The sequence below is a fragment of the Notamacropus eugenii genome, chromosome 5, assembly GCF_028372415.1.
Source record: "Notamacropus eugenii isolate mMacEug1 chromosome 5, mMacEug1.pri_v2, whole genome shotgun sequence".
NCBI classification, from domain to species: domain Eukaryota; kingdom Metazoa; phylum Chordata; class Mammalia; order Diprotodontia; family Macropodidae; genus Notamacropus; species Notamacropus eugenii.
This window is the reverse complement of record NC_092876.1, coordinates 101,077,099-101,092,916: the sequence shown is the minus strand read 5'-3', so window position 1 is coordinate 101,092,916 and position 15,818 is coordinate 101,077,099. Positions and strand designations below refer to the sequence as shown.

At 35.1% G+C, this 15,818-nt stretch overlaps 1 protein-coding gene across 1 annotated transcript in view; it reads right to left on the bottom strand.

Moving 5' to 3' along the window:
- FREM2 (FRAS1 related extracellular matrix 2) overlaps window positions 1–15,818 on the bottom strand; it is a 240,500-nt gene continuing 224,682 nt past the window's right edge. Inside the window, exons 19-24 of the mRNA XM_072610422.1 lie at window positions 14,811–14,938; window positions 14,378–14,512; window positions 11,478–11,604; window positions 9,248–9,435; window positions 8,688–8,834; window positions 1–8,345 (exon numbers count right to left, since the gene is read on the bottom strand). Of these exons, the coding sequence (XP_072466523.1) occupies window positions 7,833–8,345; window positions 8,688–8,834; window positions 9,248–9,435; window positions 11,478–11,604; window positions 14,378–14,512; window positions 14,811–14,938 (1,238 nt within the window). The 3' untranslated portion in view covers window positions 1–7,832. The remainder of the gene's footprint in view (window positions 8,346–8,687; window positions 8,835–9,247; window positions 9,436–11,477; window positions 11,605–14,377; window positions 14,513–14,810; window positions 14,939–15,818) is intronic.

Sequence of the window (15,818 nt, the reverse complement as noted above, 5' to 3'; positions counted from 1 at the left end):
TGGATGTAAAAACAAATGAGGTTTATTGCAGACCATAACAATTTTGTGCTTTTGGTCTAAGTAACAAGTTACAACAAGCACCAATATACTGTTCAATTCCTATCTGTTGTTAGTACTCATACACAGAGATGTAACCAGAAAGTAAATAGCTACAGTTTTGTTTTTTTTTTCAGCAAAGAAACCTTGTTATTATAGGCATGGACTTGAGATTAAATAGTTACAAATAATTGGTATGTAAAACAGAAAGAAAATGCACATGTAATAAAAAAAATCTCAGCATTTGTAATAACAATAGGAAATATTTGCACATTGCTGGTATTATAAATAGTCTGATAGAAAAAGTTACACGGGCTACAAAACTTTGCAAATACATTCATTACACACACACACACACATATATATGTATATATATATATATATATATACATATATATATATATATATATAATCTTATGGTATGACTAGATAAATTTCGAATCATTAGTTATGTGAAGGTTACTTTGGGGAAGAAGAAGGCACTTAATAAAATTACTACATACATTTAATAGGAAAATTGGCCTGAAATATTTTGCCAAAGATTTCAACATCCTGAAGCTACAATGGAGAACACTGGTATAGATCTTTACTACTTTTCTTTTTATATTAAATTTTATTTCAATTAACAAAATATTTTCTCTGCCTCTGACTTCTACCTCCCCACCCTTTGAAAAAAGAATGAAACATAAAACCTTTGTAACAAATATACATAATCAAGCAAAGCAAATGCCTACATTAACGATGGCCAGAGATATACTTCTCATTCTTCACCTTGCATCTACTTCCTCTCCATTTGAATGTGAATAGTTTGTTTCCTCATCTTAATATGCTTAACTTAGTCATAAGCTTTACAGTCACTTAGTTTTGAAACCAGTAATTTAATTTTTACTTCATGGATGCCTTTTGTTTGTAAATTTATTATTCTCTTTTTTCATCTTGGTTTATTTTCCTTCTCATCAATTTGTCCTTCAATTAGAGTTCTCGTGTTTTGCTATAAAATACTTATACCAAGAGACATGTTACATAAAACACATTTACTATTTTACTCATATTTAAAAGTTCAATATGAAATTAGAAACTGGCTTCTTTAGTCAATTAGCATCAGATTCAATGGAATTGTTCAAAAAAGGGGGGGCAGAGATATAAATTTAAAATTGATCATGTTTGAAAAGTAATTTTACTAGACACAGTTTTTCCCTTTTAGTTTAGACCTGTGATTTGAACAAAAAGGAGAATATTAGGGGAGGAAACTCCCTCCTCGAGATCTTTAATTCCTCACAAAATCAAAATTGGTCTTAAAATGCTGCCAGGGGATACAGAAAAATTAATTTATCTATGGTCACCACTAGAACATGTTAGGAACTCAAATCGAGGTCTTCTTAGTTCCAAGGCTGACTTAATCACTATAATACATTGTCTTTATTTTCATTACAATTGGAGTTTATTTCCATGCTTTATCCCACTTAAAACTCAAATAAATTTGCATAGTATTTGAAATGATTGCATATCATTGACAATTGTATGAACTTGATCTTTTTTGTCTATTAAATTATTGTTGAAAAACCATCAACAAATGGTTAGAAACTAACTGGGAAAATATATCCATTAAAATATTCGATGATTTTTATGTTTCCTTGGGGTAGTTCTTTTCTGTTCCTTCATGTAAAAGTGTTGCAGGACTCTACACAAAAGAGACACCCCATAGACAGGTGCTGTGCCGACTTCTCCCATCTCTCAGATGAGCAGAGTTCTGATCTAGGAACATCAGTAATAGCACCCAAAGGGGAAGGAGAACAGTAATGAGACCCACGATCGCTTAATTAGAAATGAAACATAAGCTGAATTATTGGTATCACAGTAGGATTTCACTGCTGGAAATGGTTTAACTTTGGCAGGGTTTCCTATGAAATTGAATATTTTAAGGGAAAATGGAAACAAAACAAAACAAAGCACCAAGGCACTTAGGGAAATGTAAAAGGAAGTTTCAGAAGTTAGACATATCCTTATGAGACATACCTTAAGTCACATCCTAATGCAAACCAATAGAAAAAGCCTCACCTTTGAGTTGTTTTACTTAATTAGCTTTAGGTTAGGGGAGGGCTAATTTTTTTATATGTTAAATGCCCCCAATGTAATTTTTGTTCTGAATTATATGTTCTGAAACATAGTCTCCATTTCCATTTTGAGATTAGCTATAATCTAAAGAAATCAAAACAACTGGTAGAACCTTAGAGCAATTTGTTGATGTTAAAGAGTTAAAGAGATGTTAAAGAGTAAGGAAGCACTGAGAAATGAAAGTCTTAACCTATGTGCTTCTTTGATTTTATACCAACCAATAAATCAATCTACAAGCATTTAACAGCTACTACGTGTAGGCAAGTATGTTTCCTCTTGGTTTCATTGTTGTTACCATGCCATTTTAGAATTATTCCCAAGGAAATTACTTTTTAATGAAATATGCTAAGGAGGGAAAGGATTTAAGCTAGTTGCTTGCTCTCATTTGAGTTTTGGGTTTTGTTTTGTTTGTTTCATAAAAAAGTCCTGCGTCAAAGAGAATATGTGAACTGAGAAGTTCTAGAACAGAGCGACAATATGAGGAATTTCAACTTCATCCTTATCACTCTTGTGCTGGGAAAATCTGGACATAGGGTTTTAGATTTAAAATAGACTTCAGAGATCATATATTCTAAGGTGTCTTTTCAAGGATGAAGGAATTGAGACACTGAGAGGTCGTAGCCAAGGCCATACAGGAGATGTAGGAAGTGACAAGTGTAATTATTCAAACCTACATCTTCTAATTCCAGTCTGTCCTTTTCTACTTTATCATGATGCCATTCCATGCAATCAACTTTTCTGTGAGTTTCATTCTAATAAGAAAAAGAGTTTTAGTTGACTTCTCAAGGTGGCTAAAGAAATGAGACTGTAAAAGTAAATGACAAGTATGTTATGTGAAATAAATGTTTAAAATCATAATCAGCTGGAAATGATAAAATAACTATTTTGGAGAAATTAGATTGGATTCATGGAACATGACCCTCTAAGGTAATTCTTGACCTTTGGAGGCCAGTTTGTTCAGATCTACATAACTGGAGCCACATTATCCTGGAGATAAAATATTGGTTGTTTTTACTTCTATGGGGCTGTTTCCAGAATACAAAAATAGAGGAACTGGTATTTCTACATTCCTGACAAATGACGTGGTTACCTGAACCAAGCCCAGCATACTGGGTAGACTGGTTGTTTAGGGGTTCTTCTTCATTTGACTGCTGGAGCCTTTCTTGTGTATATATCAATCAACTGTTTCTGAGCAAGGCATTTTATAAACTTCAAAGAGTTAAAGTAGTTGTTATTATCAGTTTTACTTTTTAGTTTTCTATTAGAGGAACCATGTTATAGTAGAAAGAATATAATCAGGAGACCTGGGTTTGAGCTCTGCCTTTGATAACTTCTTCTTGTTTAATGATAGTTGTCACTTTAACATTCCAAACTTCACTTTCCTCATCTATAAATTGGGATAATAACACTTACTTTATATACTTCAGAGCGACATTACAAGGGAAGTATTTTGTAAATCTCAATTATATAAACGTGAATTGTGATTACTTCTCTTTTGTCAGTTCAACGCTGAAGGGAATTTCAATCCACGTAGGATGTATTTTTATTACAATGAAAACAAAAATGACAATGTTGAGATTGATGAACAGTTACACTATTGAAAACAAAAGAGAATTTGAATCTGAACCATGTAACTGACCCAGGGATATGTTTAACCAACTTCTTTAAAAATACAAAGGAAATGTAACTACATGCTCTAAAAATAAAAGGTCCTTTGGTTCAAGGGCATAATAATTAATTGATAAATCTTCTCTTTAGCGTGGTCATTTAATACTTTTTGAGCACCAAAGTTATGAATGGACAAGGTACCTTTGTAAAAAATGAGAGTCTGCTTCTCTCTAACCCTGGCAACTAGAGTCCACTTTGTGGGATGGAATTATGAGTGAGAATGGCTTATAATGAGGCCCTTTGGGTGCTTCACTAACTAAGCACCATTGGGTGAGGTCCAACATGGAGCTGCTTTATAATAACAAGTTATTATCATACTTAAGATAGCAACAGTTTACAGAGATAAAAATGGTGTCTTGAATATAGTAGACACAATAAATGTTTGGTGAATTTTTAAAAATTGAATTTTAATATATTTGGATCTATAATATTCAAATTCTTACAGAGTAGAAACCTGTTAGGACATAGATTTCAGTAAACCAATATGGAGAATACTACTGATGACATCCTGAAATTAAATATCATGTTCTATTCTTTTAATAAGATAAGGCTACTATTTGGATAAGAGTTCAAATCTGCATTGTTACAAGTTGTTTTACAGTTATGTGAAATGAAAATGCTTTTCAGGATTTTCATTCACATTTTATAAACACAGACGTGTGGTGACAATGGTGAACAGCATTTTTGTTTTGTTTTTGTTTTTTAATGACAAATATTAGCACTCAAGAGATGAAGTAACATAGTAGAAGGAGCACAGAACTTAGAGCCCAGTCAGGAAGGTCTAGATTCAAATCATGTCTCTGGCACAGAGTCAGTCAGTTAGTGAAGATTTATGAAATACCTACTAGGTACTAAGTCCTATGTCAGAAGCACTGGGGATACAAAAAGAGACAGAAGACAGTCCTGGCCTTTAAGGAACTCACAGTCTAATAGGAAAAGTAGCTGGGAGCTTAGGAAATCACAGTTCCTTCAAGTATTAGTACTTTTTGTTCTAGGTATGCAGTGTCATATTAGTTCTAGAGCTACAAAATACCGTAGAGATAACAGGATCAAAGTTTTAGAGGTGAAAGTTACGTTAAAGATACATGGGCCTCTCCCCTACATTATACAGATGAGGAAAAATTAAATGAGTTGCCCAAGGTCAAACAAGTAGTAAATGGCAGAGAATGAATTTAAACTCAAATCCATGCTGCCCCTGATATGACTCTTGGTTCAGGAAAAGTTTTATAGTAGAATAAGAACTGTAAAGAGAAGGAACCAAGACTTCTGTTTTCTTTATAATTCCTTACAGTGGCTAGTAGAGCAAGCTGGACACAATAAATTTGGACTGACTGAGACTAAGTAAATGTAAGTCCAATTTACTTGTTAACATGTGCAAAATAAAAACAAACAAAAAGATTCACCAATGAGTGGATCCTTAGCACAATACTAAGATTTACAAAGATCAGTGACATTTTTTTTTAATACTATGAATTTTCAGTAAATGCCATTCTACTTTAGGGTCAAACAATAACTTTTGATTATCTTCTAGGGAACTGGCTCCATTCCTGCTTTAGACAACAGGAATTTTGTTTTCAAAGCTGTAAACTCTTCACAAAATGATAATGTGTTGAAACGAAAAAGTCCATGAAATAGTTTAAAAAAATCTATATGTTGCCAATTTCTTTTTGTGGTTGGGGAGCATAATCTACAGATGAAGGTTAAGATACTCTACATACTGTAGTAAATAAAAATGGATTTCATTAGGAAACTTCCTATTTTCTCCCTTTTAAGTCCTATAGACTTAAGAAAGTTAGACTGCACAATTTTAATTCAACTATTTTTCAGACACTCCCTCTTTGCTCCCCAAACCAAAATGAAATAATATTTTCTAAAAATAGAGGAGGAAGAAAAATAAGAGAGAATTGCAAAGATTTCTAGTTCTTTAACAGGGAAAGTTGCGTGTTTATTGGATTCTACATGCCATGAACTATCCAACAAAAGCATCAATAAAACACTCATCACTATAAGAAGGAATCTGACCTAAGATGGGTTTGTAAAGGTATTGATTATTGGAAGTCTCAGAAGGATCTGGTTATAATGGTCACAGCTGTAACATAGTCTTGGGGTACACTCCTAAAGGGTAGCCCTGTAGTGAGGTTGGTTTGTGTGTCACCTTTTTGTTGATGGTTTAAAGTTAGGTGAGATTCTATGCTCTGCACAAACTGGTCCAAACACTAAATAGTATATACAGTTCATAGACTGTTTGCAGCAACAGAGCTAATGTTCAATTCATGCAAACTATGAGGTAGCCAAATAGTACCTATTGACCAGAACACTGTGTATGAATGCTTCCAGAAGTCTTCCCACTGAATTATAGGGGAAATCTTGGGATTCAAGGCACTATATGGATCTGCTTGGTAAGAGATGCTGCTTGGGGGCCCTTGAAATGTAATTGAACCATGGTAAACTCATTTGTTGAGTGAAGAAATTGGCCTACTCCGTTTTTTTCTCAAAGATTTCTGCAATGGTGCCAAGCTGACCAAGGGAAGGGAAACCCATATTATATAATCACATTCATTTCACTTTTCTCCCAACCACTGTAGACACTTATTTTCCAAGATTAAGGGTATACATCATTGCTGAGAGTTACTTTTTCACTAAATTTTTTGTGTGTGTACCTTTCTGTGTGTATACATACATATACACACATATTTATATGTATAGACATAGATATATGAGTATATGTGTATAAATATATGAATTTTAAAAGATTATGTTACACTAGAAAATTGTGGCTAATTCATAAGCATGGGGTTTGCAAAGAGGTTTTTCTCGATTAAGGAGGACTTTTTCTCAGATCTTGTGGGGCCTTTTTGGAAGCTATAGAGTGTTCTCTGCACCTAGATCAGTTTCTAATTAGAACATCCCTAAAGGGTGTCATCATTAATTTGATCCTCATACATACACAAATGACCATGTTGCTTATGCACACTGAGGACTGGCCTTATCCCAGGAGATAGGAAGCTGTCATTCTTTATAGTTCTTTCAAGAAACATCACCATTAGATATCACTATATTAATAAATACAACTTATTCTAATGAAGTAGGTGCTGCTCCTTCACATCCATTTTCTATAATGTCCTAACTAACTATAAATATAGGACTTGGAGTTGCAGATTTTTCTAAACTCAATTCTTTCAGAGTTGTGTCTTGTGTCTTGTTTAACATTACATCTTCTCTAGATGACCAACATGCTACCAAGCCCATGTCCTTTCCCATATCTGTTGGTATTGTTAACAAGTATAATTTACAATATAGTAGTTAGATAACCCATTATATATCAGGACAGAGATGTCCCATTTCCATAAAATGTGCTCTCTTCTAGACAGACCATATTCTTTGGTTTAAATTTAAATAAGCAAACAAAACAAAGTGGGTTGGGGGAAGGTGAGAATCAGATCAAAGACTACTGGTTAGATCTCTTCTCTCTCCTTCTCCCACATAGTTTAAGAAACCCCAAACTTGTGGATTAAGAGATAGCCTTAGTTATGGTTCTGTGCTGTCTTCATTTCTTGGAAAACTTGTCATGTTAAGTGACATGCTTCCCATTCTGCCAGATTAATGAAAATGAAGTTTCTAGTAACAAACTGTATATCCTGAATAAACAACATGAAAATTGCACCTTTGAAGTTCATACATAGTGAAAAAGCGAAAAAGCAGGCTTCCTCTTCTATTGTCCATAAGATGTACTAGCACCTTTGGATAGTTTCTTCTTCACAGTCTTTAGAAACTGCTACAGTGAAATGTCATTCTGTCTCAGTTCTGTCCTTTCAGTGGCTGGCACTGCTGTGAAGACATGAGATTGAGCTTTTGGCAGAATGAGAGACTGGTTCTGAAGTGTTCTTGTGTTTGCAAGAAGGGAAGAAAGAGTTCAAATCAGAGTCTGTGAGTATGCCTAGAGACTCCAGAACTGTCTGTTCACAGTTTAAAACCCTGGGTTCCTTTTTGAAGTTGAACGGTAGCACCTGAGATCAAACCTCTGAGCTGTCACTATTGTACCTGTTCTGGGGCATCATTGGTTCAGTGCTCCCTGATCCTGCTGGGGCTTCCTTCTCTTTGGAGCTCTGTTTCCTCTTTAGCAACAGTACAGTAACTGCAATTAGACAGATGGTAAGCAGGCCAGTGGCCACACCTGTGATAACTGTGATGAGGTTTACTTCGGGATTGCTGTTGTTTAACTCCCTGGGAAGAACTCCATCCAGAGGAACTTCCCTTTCAGGGATCTGCCTCCTGTTGGTACGGTCCAGGGCTATATGCTGGATGTTTGTTCCCCTGTTGTTTTTAGCCCCAATTTCCTTGGCAAATGAGGGAGCATTTCTGGCCTCTCTTTTCTTTCTGTTCTGTGTGGATGTTTTAAGTATCCCAGGACTTGAGAGAGAGTGGTACTGGTACTCTGCACTCCTTTTGCCGATACCTCGGTTAGTATTATCTTTTGATCTCACTGTATAGATTGTGTGTATGTACCATTCCCTGCCAAGGGAAACCTGGAAAACAAATAAATTTGTTATTATCAGACTAAAACTATTTGGTCAGTCTTGTTAACTAAGTCTTAGGATGTCAATAGAGGGTAAGTTTTAAAGGATGCTAATTTCACTTAATTTGTTATATTCATTCATTCAAAAGATATTTGAGCGCTTATTTATTAATCAATCAATAAGCATTTATTAAGCACCTACTATGTTCCCTGCATTATGAGGAATCTTCCTGTGCCAATGCAGGTTGCCATCTTTTCTGTAATGTACAGTTTCAGAGAGTTGCCTGTGGCATTGAGAAGTTGAATAACTTGCCCAGGATTCCCAGATCCCAAAGACTAACTCTTTACTCACTTGAAATAGTGGTGTTGAGTCAACTTTAAATCCATCAGATCCAGGCTGCTTAACTAAAAGAACTGCTTCAGGATCATCTGCAGCAAGTTTGGCATTGAACAGGACATTTCCAAAGCTAGTGGCTTGGGTCTCTGGTTGAGCTTTGTCCTAAATGATAAAGGAAATGACTGGCTGCTGAAGATAACACCACACTTTGTAAGCCAAGGATGCAACTAACTTCCTTCCTTCCTTCCTTCCTTCCTTCCTTCCTTCCTTCCTTCCTTCCTTCCTTCCTTCCTTCCTTCCTTCCTTCCTTCTTCTCCTGCCTGTCTTCTTGCCTTCCTTTCTTTCTCCCTTCCTTCCTACTTTCCCTCCATTCTACTCTCCCTCCTTCCTACCTTTCTTCTTCTCTCTCTTGCTTTCTCCCCTTCCATCACCCTCTCTCCTCCATCCTTCTTGTAAATAAAGAGCAAAACAAAATTTTCTCTATGTGACTAAGCTCAAGAAGACTAGATAGTTTTAGTAATACAGAACCCGACCAATTGGAAACCTACTCAGTGCCTTAAATCATGGGGACTTACCACAATTTTAAATCTATACAGGAGAGAAGGGGAGTCTGCTAAGCAGCCATATTCAGCATTACTTGGACTATATTTAGGTACATATCCATCAGCTCCAGTACATAGGAACACTTTCTCAATGCTGCAGTAGAAGGAATCACCCAGGTTCTGTACAGGATCCACCATGACTCGACCATAAATGATATCACCTGGAAGAAGAGAGAGGATATACTATCCCTGTTAATCTCCTGTGAGAGAGAGACAAAGGGGTGACTTTTTTGGCACAAAACCATCTCTGGCCTGTTTCTAGGTGTATAGAAGGTCTTCAGTGGTTGTCCAAAGGTCTATTTCAAGGCTTTTCTAGGAAAACCTGCTCTTTTTTCGTGTCCATCCCAGCAGGCATTGTAGCTCTTTCAATGTAGTTAGTACTAGATCAAAGGCAGGTATGCCCCTCACAGCTTGGCCCATCATTTGATATTTGAAGTATTCCATTATAATTTTATTCATTTTACATAAATAAATTTAAAATATAACAGAATAACACTCTCCGTGAGTTAATACTTGAAAAATAGTGTCTTTAAAGAGATCAATTAGTCTTTTTTTACTTTAAAAAACATCTGAAAGCAAAACTTAAAGCTATTTCTGAAGGATGTGCCAGATTAAGATGACATAAAAAATGAAATGCTCTAGATAAAACTCACAATAAGTGTTTCTAAAGATCATTCAAATCTACAGAGCAGTAACATTTAAAATAATGACAAAATCTTTGATATAGTTGGAAATTAAGCTACCAAGACATACAAAAATATAGCTAAGGATTTGTGATGTTAGTAGGGAAGTCCTAGAAAACTAACTGAAATAGGTAGTTAAAGCATGACTTATAAAATATCACAGTCTCAGATTTGGAAATAGAACCTAGAACTTCCTGACTCCAAGCTCAGCACTTTCTTCACCAGACCACAATGCCATGATGTATGTTAGACACAGAAAGTCAACTATAAAACAATTTTTACATAAATAACAAAAATAATTAAATAGAGATATTCAATAAATACTTCCCATTTTAATTTATATATTTAATGTTATGATGATTAAAACACCAATCACACAGATATCTCTCTAGATACATATTTTTTCTTTTTTACTAGAGCTAGAGGTACTACTTATTAGAGGAAGACATCTACTATTCCCAATGCATTCTGCCTCCTTCCCTGTAACTCATAGTCCTAGAAAGTAACCTGGAGGCTGGAAAGGCTATCAGGGGTCAGGAACCTGTAGCCTTGAGGCCACATATGGCTAAATGATTTGCTCAAGATCACATGAACAGTATGAATGAAGTCTTCCTGACTTCAAGACAAGCTCCCTGACCTCTGCACCATATTTCTAATTTGGCAAAATCATAACAAAATCATAACAAAATATCAAGGGGATCATCAAAAAGTAAAACAAAAGAGAATGGAAGTATTCTCACATCACAATTATCCCCTAAAGTAGAAATTATCAAAACTATCAGATAATGGATAAGAAAAAATAGAAAAATGGATTAGTGGAATAGGTTGAACAATAACTTCACCATTCCCAGTGCTGAGAGGTAAAATAATTGACCCAGGGTTCTAAAGCCAACATATACTGAGGAGGGCACTTCACTCCAAGCCTCCTGATTTCCAGGATTTTCACAACTCTAGTTATTAAACCATACTGCCTCTAATGCTGCTAGTAATAACATATCCATATTTTAGATATGAAAAAATAATTATGAAAACAAGACTGATATGTATACTATACATATCTTTTAGAATGAGTTCAATAATTGGAAAAAGTAGAAGTCACAGAGATACAATAATTTATAACTTTGTATATATATATGTATATATATATGTATATATACATATATATATATATATACACTTTTTTCATTTGTTTCATCATACAAGTTCCTCTTTCTTATTTTCTTCCATGCTTATATATATGTCAAATCCCTGTAATTCTAATGCAAAGTAAAATGAAAATGCATCTACAAATATGTGTATATTAAAAATCATTCAGGGAAGGGTACTTTTACCACAGATAGCAATTGGCCAATAGTAAATGCCCAATTCTAATGACCGTATGAAAAAGAATTTTAAAAATTATTTTTGAAGGTCCCCCAAAGAGATGGTTTATTCTATACAAAAATAATTGCAAAAGTAATAGTCTTGTAAACATACTTGGATAGCAACTAGATCAGACCACTTTCTACATGTAAACATACCTTCTGTAAATGCAACATCACTCTCCTGCCCAAATCCCATTGATCCATCAGACAACCAGAGACTCTTCTTGGATAGGAGGAACATCTGGGTGTTCAAACTAAACTCAGCTGCCACAGGATCACTGACCTAAAACGAATCACAAAGACCTTTTAACATATTCCCTTTGAACATTGTGAAGATGTCAAAAAACAATTTTTTCTCATATGCCCAAGATAATGCAGCTTTCAATATTGTCTGTGTGCTGTGGACAACCTCACTGTAACATAGCATATATATTTAGCTGTTGATTCACTATGTTGATACTATGCCAGAAGCTGTGATTATGTTTGCCCTTTTTGGACCTATTAGATCTATATAACAATGTGATTTCTTTGGTGGATGACACTGATAATGACAAGTCATCTGTTGTGGACCATGATGCTTTAAAACAGACTTGGTACCACTTGAATTAATATCCCACCAGATGGATTGGTTGGAAACCCAAGTGTGAGACCTTGGGGAGAGTATAAAAGAATTGCCTTATGTATTGGCTTGGGAGCTTCACAGAACCCATGAAACTCCTATGGACTTTTTTACCTGGGGAATCACAGAGCAACTCTTAGGAGATATTGTAAGAGAAAGCTGAGAAAAGCTATATGCTCTTTGTTCCTTTGCTTAGGAAAAGTGAACAGGATTCATTACTTAGGAGATGAATCTTAGAGGATTGTTGCTTGAAATTCAGTGAATTTCGTTCATTCATTCACTGACAGAATTTGAACCCCAGTCTTTAAAACTATGAGCCTCATACTACTATACCAATTTGTCATTTATTTCTTACATGTAAAATGATGAGTCAAACTGTCTGTGAGGGGTAAAAACAAAAACACTACTAGTCTAGATCCTTTCCACTTGTTTGTTTTATGGAATGTATGTGGTTAGCTCACTATTAGCCAACACTCAATATTATCTCTTTTATGAAGAGCAATGTTACATAGCTTGGACCAGCATCAAATGTAAGATTTGAAATTCTCCTTAAACATCAAGAAAAAAACACAGTAGAAACATACAAGTATACTTCAGGGAATTATCCCCAAGGTTGCAGTTTCTGCCTAGAGAAGTCTACTGAGTCCAATTCAGGAGAGACAGTCATTAAGATGTCATTACTTTCTGTAGTGAAATTGACTTACCTTAAAGAACTGCTCCTAGGGGCACCCTGCAGTTTAAGCAGCAGGGCCAGCATGAAGAATTGACAAGAATACTGAATTCTGAGTGAGAAATCCTGGGTTCAAGTGCCAGTTTTGCTATTATGTGGCACTAAGTCCCATAACATTTTGAAGATTTTGCTTTTCTCATCTGCAAAATGAGGTGGTACTAGGTGATTTCTAAGAGTCCCTCTGGCTCTAAATCTTATGACGTACCCACAAGTGATCCAACAGATGCTTCAGACTGGCATTTCAGTAAAAAATGAAGCAACAAGTCTTTATTAAGTGCTCAGGATGTGACAGGTATTGTACTAAGTGTCAGAGGTACAAAAAAGGTTAAAAAACAAACAAACAGAAATAGTCCCATTTCTCAAGAAACTTATATTTGATTGGAGCAGACAACATATACATATATATATAATGTATATATGTATGTATACACATACACACTTGCATGTATATATACTTATATATGAATAGGTAATACAAGATATATACAGAACAGAATATATGAATAAAATCTGAAATAGGAATGCATTAGCATCTGGGAAGACCAAGTAGGACCTCCTGTAGAAGGTAGGATTTGAGCTGAGCCTTGAAGGAAACCAGAGAAACTAAGAGACAGAGATTGGGGGTAAAGGATTCTGGACATTGAACACAGCCAGTTCAAAGAATGGAGGTAAGAGGTGGAGTATCTTCTTGGAGGAACTCCAAGTAAACTAGAGTAGCTAGACTGTATCACTTACAAAAGGGAATAAGGCATAATATGGCTGGAAAGGTAGGAAGGAGACAGATTTTGAAGAGCTTTAAATGTCCAACAGGAGAGTTAGTATTTTATATTGGAGGTGGGAGGGAAACACTGAAGCTCCTAGAAGGGGGTAGGAGAAGATGTAGCCAGACTTTCACGTTAGAAAAATTGCTTTGGTAGCTGATAGGAGAATAAATTGGAGTGGGGAGAGATGCGGTAAAGAAACCAGTTAGAAGACTATTGAAGTAGTTCAGGTAAGAGGTGGTGATGGTTTGAACTAAGGCTGTGTTTGTGTGAGTGGAGAGCAGGGTAAATACATGAAATATGTGAAGGAAGTTTTGGTAATCAACTGGATATATAGGGAGAGTGGGACTAAAGAATTGAGAGTGAAGATCAAAGGCCTGGGTGTCTGGAAGGATGATAGTGTCCTTAACAGTGATAGGATTGTTTGGAAGATTTGGGGGGAAATGATGAATAGTTCATAGGATATTAAAAGTATTTCAATTTTTATTATAATTCTAACTTGTTCATGAGCTAACTTTTTAGGTCCTGCTTATTTTTTTTTCAGGTCTTGGCTTGTGAGTTTGTGCCAGCTCATCTATGTGCTATGCTAAGTACTTATTTATAACTTATTTATGACATGGAAAAGATGACTGAATATATCAACACTTTGTCTATAAGAGGGATTACTGCATATTCAATAATACAAAATCTCAGAAGCTCTTATCTTAATTTGAATAAAGTTTTGTCACTTTAACATGTTTAGAAGATAGTTAATTTTAACTGTAAGTTAAATAAAAATGATGTGATTTCAACTACAAATACCATTTTCATTGGAAAAAATAATGGTATAATTAATTTTTTTAAAATTTGGATATGACATGCCGGATACTGGTTAAAGGTGACCTCCACTATTATGAAAACCTTCCAGTAAAGTGACACAACAAAGAAATAATTCTCTAAGAGTTACCTGCTGAAATCGAATGTCCAGATCAAATGTGATTGGCTCTCTGGGGTTACAAATCACTGGTAAGGTGTATTCCTGATGTGGAGAGGTTGTGCATGGTATCAGTTTCACAGTATATGTTCCTGAGTAGTCCCTGACCTGGAAGGGGTAAAGAGAAAATATAGCCCTTAGTTAAAAAGCTGCACAAGAGTCAGGGAGGGGTTTTTAACCTTTTAAGTATCATGAACACCTCTGGCAGGCTGATGAAGCCAATGGACCCCTTCATAGAATAACATTTTAAATGTGCAAAATAAAATATGCAAGATTTCAAAGGGAAGGAATTATATTGAAATGCATTTATAAAAAAAGTTTTTACAAATTCATGAGCATCTAGTTAAAATCCACTGATTTCCAGGCATCAATAAAAGAAAATAAAGGTAGATTCTTTATCAATTACCGAAAAGTCAGAAACAAAGCTCCATTGTTGGACTGGCTGGTTGTATGTTGGCTCACTCCTTGTGAGGCGGAGAGAAAAAGTCAAGCCGGGATGATCAGCTGAGATGATCATAGAGGTCATGGAAGATGCTATACAGACAACAACAGCAATAATATCAACAATCATAGTGATGACAACACCTTGCATTTATAAAGTGCTTCATTTTAAAAATACTTTTTTATATGAATTATCTCCTTTGTTGCATACAACTCTTTGTAGTCAAGAGGCAAAGGAGGAAATGAAATCAGAGAAATTAACTTGTATATATTACATATATATTAAAAATGTGTGTATGTATATATATGTATATACATGCATATATACCTACCTACCTACATATATATGTGTATATATATGTATATATATATACATACATATAATATGTGTGTGTTAAAATTGGTTGCATGTTGAAGTACCAGGGCTAGACAACCAATTCTTTTGCTTCTTTGTGATCATTTCACTCTATTGTACCATACACTCAATAGGCAGTGTTATATGGTGGAAAGTACATTAGGTTTGAAGTCACGAGAGATAGTTTGAATTCCGGATCTGTTTCTGTGTATGATCCTGGGTCTTTTCACCCCACTGGGTCTCAAGTTTCTCACTGTAAAATGAGGGTTTTGGACAAGAAGATCACTAAAGCCCTTTCTAATTATGAGATAGTTCACTGAAAGACTTGAACTGCTTAGGGTCTCTTTTCAAGTGAGTTAGAAGTTACACACATTTCTAGTGCACAGATGTTATGAGATGAACTTAATATAACCAGTTACAGTCAATACAGCTGGGCAAGTCTAATTTAAGTACAGAATCTATTTTTAAAGACTCATATGAGGCCATGTCATGCTAAGATTAACTTTAAAACACTTTAGCTTAGTAAATTATGTCAGAAAGTTCCTGCTTTTCAACAGATTGTCAAGGCTAAGAAAACAAAATTATTTTGATTGGTTCTTTATTTCTTGTACTTTGATT